Source organism: Leishmania martiniquensis, chromosome 18 (assembly GCF_017916325.1).
Source record: "Leishmania martiniquensis isolate LSCM1 chromosome 18, whole genome shotgun sequence".
NCBI classification, from domain to species: domain Eukaryota; phylum Euglenozoa; class Kinetoplastea; order Trypanosomatida; family Trypanosomatidae; genus Leishmania; species Leishmania martiniquensis.
This window is the reverse complement of record NC_090153.1, coordinates 291698-302500: the sequence shown is the minus strand read 5'-3', so window position 1 is coordinate 302500 and position 10803 is coordinate 291698. Positions and strand designations below refer to the sequence as shown.

Genomic DNA, 10803 nt, shown 5'->3' with positions numbered 1-10803 from the left:
TCCTCCTCCGCTGCGGCCGCTGAGCCACTCCTCTCGGCACATCACAGAGCCTGCCAGTGGCCGGCCGCGTTGCCGCGTCAGCCGCTGCTATGCGGATTAGCATCAGGACGGGTGTTCAGTGCACAGTGCTCTGATTGGGATCCGTTGAATGTCTCTCATCCCGCGCGGCAGCGCAGCTGAAGCGCCCAAACACACACACACACACACATACACATACACACACACACGCACGCACGTAAAGACCCCCATGCGCGACGGTGGCGGCAGGACTCTTGGAGAAGTATCACCCGCGGCATCCCACCAGGTGGGGGTTGCAGCGGCTACGGCTCTCCTCGCGCAGGTCGGGATGGGGTACGATAAGGGGGCAGGGGGTGGGTGGGGGGAGGGGATGATGGTAAGGTAGTCATTAGAAAAGGGTGACGATGGCCGAAGCGAGGGGCTCGAAGAGGACTTTGGTATGGCCGCAGCGCCAAAAACGGGTGGGAGAAAAGGCGTATGCGGTAGGCGTCACATGGTGGAAGCGGACGAGCTCGTTGTTGGCGGCAGTACCCTAAATGCGGGTTGCATGACGGTGGCTCTCTGGGTTGGCTGATTCTATTTCGGGTTGGTTTTGTGGATTCGTGGGAGTTCCGTAACGGTAGCAGGATGGACAGCAGTTGTCGTGAATATGTGTCTGTGTCCGCGTTCCGAAAACGGTTACGCTGAGCTGAGCGGCAGCAAAGGCGAGCGTACCTGAAGGAGAGGCGCTCGTATGCGCGCGGCATGGCCGAAAGGACTGCAGGAAGCCCAGCGGCCTCTCGTTTTGGGAATCAGTTCGCAGTTAGCGACTCTGCCGATGCGTGGGGCTGACGCCTCACGTTGCTTGTTGGTTCGCTGACGTGAACACTGCTGCTCTTTCCTTGGACCTCTCCTGTGAGTTGCGATGCGAGAGCGATGGGCTCGCCGGGTCGGTAGCGTCACGGAAGAGCAAGTTGGCGGCGTTCACAAATACGTCTGTGTGAGCTATACGCAGCACACAAAGCCCCAGGTCGTGGACAACCACAGCGCCATCTGACGGCATTCCATCTGCTGGCGGGGTGGACGCTCCAACACTCACGTGGGCACCGCTGTCTCCGGCTGAGATCTTCTTTTTCAAAGGGCAGCCGACGCAGTATTCGGCAGCGGCCGATACTTTCACAAAGGGGAACACGTTGGGGACGTGCACTCGCGGCCCTGGTAGCGAATCACTCGTGGGCAACCTGCCGTTTCCCCACGTGGCGACCAGAGGCAGGTACTGCAGCCACGGCTTCCACTGAAGGTCGAACCGATTGTGTTCTTCCGCTATCAAGGAATCGATTACGTTCGCCGGTGGCGCCGGCGAGGCGCTGTCGGTGCGGTCTTCCAAAGGCCATGAGAACGACGAATCCTCACCGTCAGGAATTGGTGGTCTGGCGCTGCTCAGCTGGCGCGGCGGTGGAGTTACGTCGTCCACCCCAACCTCTTCGCCGTGCTGTTTGCCTTTGTGGTGAGCTACACGTGCGGAGGAGGCGAAGGCGAGATCCGCAGACGACTCCGCACCAAATTTTCCAGGTGCGTTGTGGGTCTGAATGGCGGCCGTTAGCGGGTCGTCGGGTGCAAGGGGGATGCGGCGATCCACGACTGAGCGTTCATTAAGAGGGCAGAGGTGAACACCTCGCCAGTCTTCCGCTGTATTTGATTCTGGTTGTGGGCTGCTGTGAGATACAGCGCAGTCTCTGGGGCCGGCAGGCGGCTCGCATCGCGACCCGTCTCCGTCGTACTTGCAGGCGTCCACGCCGTATGGTACGCATAACGACCTCTGTGCGACTTGCTCACAGGACGGGCTGCCGTGTTTAACATGCGTGCCTTTGCTGGGCATGGGCTGTGCGGGTGCGGAGCGGGAGATGCTTGCCCTGTTTGTGCCGTGCGTGAGTGCCGACATGGCACATAAGCTGCAGCTTCCATTTTTCGCGCGCGCCGCGCTGCCCTCTCGATCATTCGGCGCCGGTTGCTCATCCCATTCCTCCTCAGCCTCTTCGCTACGCAAGTAGGGTGACGCAGAAGGCGTCACTGCGAACCATGCGGTGTGAAGCAGCGCATGGTAGTCCCTGCAAGACCACACCGCCACTGCACCCGATGAAGCCTTCGTGCTTTCAGTTTCACCACTGCCGAGGGTAATGGGGGGAGAGACATTCTCGTAGCGGTGCTGTGATGGCCCGCTGCACAGCAGCATCAGCCGCAGAGACGCCCGCACAACATCTGAAACTGCAGGGTGGCAGAAGGCTGATACGACGGCCTCTTGCGCGTCAACACCGTGCCTGTCAGCGGTGCTGACCTCCACCTCGCTGCCGCCGCCACCTTCATGGCCTACATCTGTGGTGGAGATTGCGGAAGAAGGTGCAGCTTCTTTGGCCAGAAACGTGTTGGCCTCGTAGAAGGCACTCAACTGCTCCCACCAGGCGCGGGTGGTGGAAGCGGAGGAGGAGGGAGGCGGCGAGGGTCCTTCTGCGTCATTGACAGCGTCTTCATATGAAGCCGCTGCACGCGTCACTCGCCGCAGGATCTCCAGCGCCGCCTTGACCTCGAGGTAAAGCAGCATCACGCGACCTACCGACGTGGGGGTGGACAGCGCAGCTGCCGCTTCCTCAGAGGCTCCAGCGCGGTCTACCACGTCCTGCAGAGAGAAGAACGTGTTCACTGTTACAGTAGCCGTTTCCGGCACGAGAGACCACTGCAGCTCTAACGGCAGACCCTCCGTGGCCGACCCGGTCCCGCAGTCGTCCTCCTCTTCGCCTCCCTCGTCGCGTCTGATTAATTTTCGTGAGCGACGCAGCATAGGTGAGACAGATGCGAGCTGAAGTATGCACAGCCGCGGCGGCAAGGCCGCCATCTTCGGTGCCAGCTCGACAAGGGGCGACAAATCTGCCGTCGCCCCGGGCGCGCTTACCGGGGGTGATGGAACGTCACACTCTTCCAGAAGAAACGATAGTAACTGAACGATCTCCTCCAAGCTCGTGACACGCTCCGCACCGTGCTCCTGCGTCAGCCGCACCGACATCGCAAGCGTCTCGTCGCTAATGTTTTTCGCCGCCCGGCGTCGGTGCGCGTATTCGCTGACCTGGCGCCACCACCACTGCGGGGCATCATGTAGGAAGAACCCTGCACGCCATTCTTGACGCGGCACCGACACACTCGCAGCGGGCGGCTGCAGCGACGCCGCCAGATGTTCCTCTCCCACTGTGGATGAGGCAACAACAGTGCTGGAAGCAGCTACCTGCCCTTCTGCCGTTGTACTACAGAGCCATCGCTGAGGTACACTTGCGATGGAGCTGGGCATGGTGTAGCAGCTGCGCAGTGCTTCAGGCAGCCGCCAAGACACCGGTCCCCTGGCCGAGGTAGCCACCGAAGCCGATTCCGGCGAGGCGGTTATTGGAAGCGTGCGTGGATCACGGGCCGGACATAGCCGAACCCATCCGACTTGCTGCGATAGAGCAGCCAGGAAGAAAGGGTCGCCCTTATAAGGAGACCTGCCGTCGTGCGTCTCGCGCGCCGGTGGCGGCTGTGCCGATTCGGAAGGCATCAGCGACTGCCTGGGGGGCCTCGGCGTCGGGGAACAGCAGGAGGACGGGCGGGAGCCCCTGACCGTGTGTCGGGCCTTAACGGCGGCAGCATTGTACTCGTGCAAATCCAGCGGTGAGCCGGAAAGCAGGTCGTAGTTGGGGTACCTCAGGGGCACTGGCGCGTACGGGCTCGAAGAGAGGGTACGCGGATTGTCGCTAGCACCGCGATCGGCAGCAGGCCGAGACGCAAATGGCTTCGCCTCCGCATCGCCATGGGCCGGTTGCGCAGAGGCGCCAGCTCGCGCCTCTGCATCCGCACGAGCCAGGATAGAGGATCGTACATTGGGGCTAGTGACAAGCCATGTCTTCCTCAAACGCAACACCCACTTGCAGCAGCGCAGTGTTCCCGGTGTCCGTGTGTCGTCTTCGAGTGCCGCCGGTGCTGCTGCAGGTGCCGCTACTGCTGCGTCCGTGACTAGTAAGTCTTCCCTGACGTGCTTCCGAGCCTCGCAGGGGCTGCTGGAAGAGGGAGCAGCCCATCCTGGACGGCCAAGCGCTGCAACCGTCTCTGCATCAACACTGTCGTCATCTCGAAAAAGAGGCGCCGAAATATAAGCGTGACTGCTGGCAGGAGACCACAGGGTAGGTAGCCACAGCCGCGGATGCGAAGAGTCGTGCGCCTTCCAGCCCATCTGGGACCCCGCTAACCGACCCGCGCCGCACTTGCTGGGACTCCTGCTCGGAGCTGATCCTGCTGCGCCAGCAGTGGCAGTCGATACCTGGCCATCACAGCCCCTGGCCAGTGCGTCGAGAAGGCGCTCTTCCATCTCAGCCACCTGCACGTCTGTCTCCTCTACCCAGCACCGCCCGTTCCAGATGAGGTGTATCTGCGGAGAAATACACCATCGTAGATCTCCGCCCGCAAGTGGCGAGGGCGGGGGCTGCCGTGACGCTGAGCAATGCACAGCGCAACGGCAATGGTGATCAGCCGACCACACTGTGATAAGATGAAGCGCTTCGCCAAGTGTCCGCTGCAGGGCGTTGGTGCCGCGCGTCAGCACCAACGGAGTGCGCTCCGCGTACACCTCCACTGACATTTCATGCACAGCCGTGCGCGGTGGAAGCCACGTGGGGAGGTCTGTGCACTGTTGGCCGACCACAGTGCTGGTTCGACCGATGCAACGCTGGCCTCTGCGGGAGGGGAGTGCCACACCGACAGCACACACCTTCTCGGCGGCGAAAGCCACCAGCGGCACGCGCTGTCCCAGTCCCACGAGGGCAAACAACCGCAGCGCGAGTGCCGACGTCTCTAGGCAAGCTTGTGGCGTTCTGTACTCACTGAAAGGCTTCCACACCGCCTTGCCCGTATGATCGATAGCGGCAGTGACGGTGCCCGAGAAGGGGTTGGTACTGCCTTGGTTCGCGTTTCTCGCGTCGGCGTGTGCGAGCGAAGAGGGCGCCGTTGCGATGGAGGGGAAGTGGGATGGCTCCGTCGCCCTATCATCCACACTCGCTGACTCTGGGGTAGCATTCAACACTCGGTTAAGCTCGTCACCATCTGCTTTCCCGCCAGCCGCCCCCAGCTGCCCCCACCGCGCCACCTCGCCATCGGCATACATCGCCACGCTCTTCAGGGCGAGAGTGAGGTGTGAGCCAGCTGCCCATGGCAGAGTTGCTATGTCGCACAAAAGCAGCCGTAGTGCGGCACTGCTGTCACCATCGTCGGCGCCCGAGTATGTGACACGAGCGCTCTTGACGGAGGCTGCCGCCGTTCCTCCCTGTGGCACTCGTGAACGATTGGCGCAGGCGTTCGTCAGCACAGGAAGCAGATCGTCTTGGCAGAAGTGCCGAGGTGGCATCAGGCGCGCGCGGTGTCTGAAGGAGTACGCTACTAAGGGCACAGGCGGGTAGGCCGCCTGCAAGGCCGAGTGTATTGACCAGCTGCAGAATGCGTTATCGGCGTCGCGGACGGCATCATCGCTGTCGTGACCAGTAGACGCCGGCGACTGGAGATGTGAATCACCTTTCGTTGTCTTTGTGGCGCAACGCCCCGGGCTTAGAGGCTCTGAGGCACTGTATGCGTGCGTGGCGACACTGTGCATTGGCCCAGGAGCGCCAAAGAGCCCCCGCCCCCCGCGTGTGAAGGCACCGATGGAAATTCGCCCGCCTCTATAGCGATTCAGCGTCGATGAGGAGCGCATCGTCGATGAGGGCCGACAGAGGGGCGGGGGAAGAGAATTAGTGGACAGGAAGACGGCTGTGCCTCGATGTTTACGATGGGCAGCGCGCGTGATGAGAGCGCCGCTCCATGCGTGTAGATCGGCACAACCAAATCCCTTTCCGCCTCTCTCCCTGAAGGCGAGGAGGCATCCGCAGCCGTCTCTTCACTTCTTTCTCCGTGTCGGCGCGTGCGTGCTTCGTCCTAAAGACGGATGGGAGCAGCTCAAAAAAAAGACGAAATAAGCAGAGAGCACTGCCAGCCGGCGTCACAAAGAGAGGAGTGCGTGCACACCGCCGCGTGCTTTGTGTATGCCGCCCCGCACACGTCGAGGGTCCCTTTTTCTCCCTCTCTCCCTCTCTTGTTTTCGCCTTTTCGATAAGGGGACGGGGCAAGGCGGAGAGGGTGTGGCGCATAGGAATGCGGAAGAGGGGTGATGGAGGAGGTGCTGGTGGGCAAGGGAAAAAAGAGAGGAGAGGGCGGGTAGGGTGGGGAGCCGAGTCGCGGGCAGGCAGGAGTGCCGACACATGCATGCACGGAGATACATCCCAGCGCGATAACTCCTTGCCCTGTCCTGAGAAGCGCTCAAACGAGCTGAGCAGAAAAAGGAGTGTGCGGTATCCAAGGAACGTGTGAGGTGGTCAGAGTGTGCGAGGGTGGCACTTCGGGCGCGCGAGCCACAGCGTCGTCACGCATATTCTCCCTCTCTCGCTCTCTGCGGCCCACCTTTCATTGCATCTCCTCTTCGATTCAAGGCGCTGGGAAGAGGACAGCTGTGTGTGTGCGTGATGATGATTGGCTGGGTGTAAACAGGCAGGACTCTCTGTGGGTACTAACATTTCTGTTGCACTTCTTTCAGCTCTCAGTCTCTGCGGCTGCCGGCTGCCCCCGCCCTTCCCCACCCAAACCTTTCCCCCACTGCTTGATGCGAGACCACACTTCAAGAAAAAGCGAGCGCCCGAAACACACAACTCGGTGAGGGCATACGCGATGCGTAGCAGCGGCGGATCGGAGTGGAAAAGAGAAGCTCCCCTTCTCGACCACTTTCGTGCTCGAGCGACTCTCAGGCGCACTGCGGCACAGGTGCGAAGCCTCAAGAGGAGGCCTCTGTCAAGCTATGTGGTCTATAAAGCGCTCCAAAGTGAAGTTATACGCGTGCGCGCCGATAGCTCTTTTCTCTGTGCGTGAGTCCGCATTAGTACGCGTGCGTCGCCCGAGCTCCATGGAGGATGGCCCGCTCGACGCACAAACGATGATAGCACTCACCTCGATAACATGCGGGGAGCAGGTATTCAGAGAAAGAAAGGTGTTGCAATGATAGAGTAAAAGAGACTGCATGTGCGCACACGGGCAGCGCGGACATGGGCGTCTTCCTCCGAAGAGCTTCCTTACTTACTTAGCTCTTTTCATGATCAACCGCGCGTACTGCTATACTTCAACTGTTCCGCGTGAGAGGCGCTTTACCGCCAGCCGCTGAGGCCGCGGGGGGCTGATGAAGTGAGGTGACGTGCCCTCCCCTCCTTTCGCCCAATCATGACCCGGGCACTGCGGCTCGCCCCGCGCTTGGGGAGGGGGAAGGGGGAGAGGTACGTGTGGGCGGGATGCGCAGGCGCTTCAGTTTTTCTTTTTTTCTCATCAGGCGAATGTATCGCGAGAAGAGGAGAAGAGAGAGAGGTGGGCGCAGAGACCTCCGTCTCCGTCCCTTTCTCCCTCTCGTTGTGTGAGGAGAAGGGCGAATAGTAAGAGAAAGATGAGTGCTGTGGCGTTGGGGTGAGGGTGCGTTTGTTTGTAATGGCGGCGAACAGTGAAGATGATGTAACCAAAACAAAAGTTGCAGCCTCACAAAGAGAAAGCAGCAACAAAGAGAGGTGTGCCCCCTCCCCTGAACCCCTTTTAGACAGTGTCGCACGCACTCTCTCACGCACACACCCACACGCATAGGCACAGGCACACAGACATTCAAAGACACACAAACGCACACACCTGCATGCTTCCGATCGCATTGACAGCGATGAGGAAGAGAGAGACTGAAGCGTCTCTATGCGCCTGCCTGTCTCTCCTTCTCCCTCCCTCTCTCTGTCTGCCTGTCTGTGTGTGCGTGTGCGTGTGTGTGTGCATCTCCAGACAGAGGCGAAGCTTGCACACCAAACAGAAGAAAAAGCGCGGGATGAGGAAGGGGTGAAGAGGAGAGGAGAGGAGAGGGGTGCCTGCGGAAGCGCGCGTGAGTATCAGAACCGCAAGCCACACCAACGCGACAGAGAGTAACGGAAGAGAGCACACAAACAAGCACACAGAAAAGTGGGAGGAGGGAGAGAGGGAGAGAGAGAGGGCGACGCAAAGAGCCTTACGGTGCAGCGACCAAAGACGGTGTACGCGAAGCCAACACACCTCCATACACATTTACATATGTGGATGTTTGCGCGTGTGGGTGTGTGTCTACTCTGGCGTACGAGTGAGAGGAGGGGAAGGGAGGGGAAACCGATGCGAAGCAACATAGAAACAAGCGAAAGTAGACTTACGTGTCTGAAAGACAGACATACAGATGCGCACGCGGACGCCCACTCAGAAGGAACGGCGTCACGTAAAGGGCAGTAAACAAAGGAAGAGAAAGAGAGAAAGAGGGAGGGAGAGGCTTATTGTTCGCTTGCAAGTCGTGAAGGGAAATGACGTTGGGAGAGAAGGACGGAGGGAGGGGAGGGGGAAATAAAGGATCAGACACACACACACACAGACACGCACACACAATATCAAACTGGAGGAAGGGAAGGGGGGGCGTACAATAAGGATGTTTAAGAAAAAAGCAAAAAAACGTTAGGAGATGGCCGAGTTTTGGGAGGAACGGAACAGACAGAGAGACAGAGAGCTACACAAGCACACAGAAGAGGGGCGAAGCAGGGCTCGCGACGAGGGAAGAAAGGGAGCTTTGGCGGATGGTTGCGGTGACGCGCTGCAACAAGTCCGACCGTTTGCTCACCACCCTCCTCTGGTCTCGCTCCGCCGGCTTCTCTGCACCTTTCCCTTAGTTTTGCCGCAGAGAGCGGACTTGTCATACCGACACGTGCCAATCTTCTTCACGTGTTTGTCCCCCCCCACCCAATGGCGGGGGGGTACCTCAGCGTGGTGCCAGGACTTAGTGCCCCCCTTCCCCCTCCGCTGCCAATACCGAACTACCCTCTTCGGTGATCGCCAAGTCGAGTGCCTACCACGTGGGGAAAGCAGCGCGACGTATTGCCACGGATGTCGGCGACCAGGTCCTGCGTTGCGCCGGAGCGCCCTGCGACCGTGAGCGCGTCCATGCCGTCTACATCATAGGCCGCGCGCCAAACCAAATCGACTGCGCCCCAGCCCGGCCCCCCACTGCCCACTGCTGGGGAGCCGCCACCTTGCGCCGCAGGATAGGGCACGCGACCGGCTGAGGAGGGCGGAGCTCCGTTAATGCTCTATGACATAGAAGAGGAACGTTGAAGAACAACGTGTCCATGCCGCCACCGACAACGAACACCGCGGCATATATGCATATAAATATATATATATGTGTGTGTGTGCCCGCACAGGGCCAGCAGCTCACCCCCCTCCCTCCCTGCTGCTGCGCTGCGGCTTTATCCTAGGCGCCTAGCACGTTGCCGCTGAGCCGGCCGTGCGCTGAGCGGGACTTGGGTGCCCCGCATGCCATGCTGCAAGTGGGCCGCGTCCAGGGTACTGCTCGGGGGCGGGTGTTGTGGCTCGCTGTCTCCCTCTGTGGTTGCCCTCGATGCTAGAGAGAGGGAGGGGGCGTTGCCGTGAGCCCGTGGCGGCAGGGGGCATCCCCGCAGATGTGCATCTGCCTGCGCTCAGAGAGCTCTCGCCGCTCTCTGTATTTCTCGAGTCGTTGGCACGCCACGCGGCGGGCTAGTGCGAGCGCGATCACCACCGCACGCCTCTGCGGCACTGCATCGGCCCAGACCTGTCCCGCTGGCACCGAGGAGCCCGCAACCGCGTCCGAGGGATCCGTCCGCAGACTCTATGGCGCCACCCACAAGGGGCATCTGAGGAATGGTCTCCCCGCCCCACTTGTCTCTCTCTCATCCCGTCTTGTCGGTCGCATGTTGTGCCTTCTCTTGCAGAGAGGAGCATGGCGGAGGGGGAGGGAAGCATAAAAAAAAGCTGAGAAGCCCAAGTAGAATAGGGAAAAAGGAGAAAAGTAAGCGTATCAGCAGAGGTAAAAAGGGGAAGTCAGAAGAGGTGAAGATCAGACCCGCAGAGGGAGAGAGAGGCACGCTTAAGGGAGGGGAGGGAGGAAAAATAAGTGTGTGAACGGTCAGCAGCATGCGGACATGACGACGCCACACAGGGGCAGCGCTCCGGATCACCGATGGGAGGGGACGCATCGTGCGACAGGCAGACAGACAAACAGGGAGCGAAAGAAAAAGGAGGAGGGAGGAGAAAAGGCGAGGGAGCAGTACGCCGAGAACAAACAGTTCACGAAAAATATGTCAAACGGAAGAGAAGCAGAGGAGGAAAAAAAATCGAACGCGTAGCCTTAAAGTCCGAACCTCCGACACCTCAGACGGAGCCGCATCGCTGACAACGACGCCCACATGCACAGGCAGGCACGAGGTGAAAGGCTGCACAAAAGAGAGGAGACTGCGGCGTAGGTGAGAGCGGTGTGCACCCCTGCCGGGGGGGCGGCATGAAGATCTGTGCGGCGAACGCTTCCGCCTAGGGCACTGCCGGCGAATGAGTCATTGCGTCGCTGCATGCGCGCGCATGCTGTTTCACTAGGTGCAGTGAATTACTTGCGCGTGCCCCTCTAGCCTTTTTCGTTGAACACCCCTTGTCCGTCCTTCGTCGAGGTGGGGACTCAGAGGACAGGGGCAGTGGGGGGGGAGGGGTGCGGGAAGGGCAGCTGAGAGTGGGCTCGCGGTGAAAGGCCAAGGTCATGCTGAATACGGCAACTTCGAGGTGCGGCATTGGTTGTAAAGTTATGGCAACAGACACATACACACACACATGCGAATACCGCGCTTGAGGCTCCTGAGCAATGGAGAC

The 10803-nt window shown here is 60.2% G+C and overlaps 1 protein-coding gene across 1 annotated transcript; it reads right to left on the bottom strand.

Moving 5' to 3' along the window:
* Positions 1-853: 853 nt before the first annotated feature.
* On the bottom strand, positions 854-5659 carry LSCM1_06717 (uncharacterized protein; the record flags this gene model as incomplete). Its single annotated transcript, XM_067324127.1, has 1 exon — positions 854-5659. The coding sequence occupies one exon, from the start codon at positions 5657-5659 to the stop codon at positions 854-856; it is 4806 nt and encodes a 1601-aa protein (XP_067179474.1).
* Between the last annotated feature and the right edge of the window lie 5144 nt (positions 5660-10803).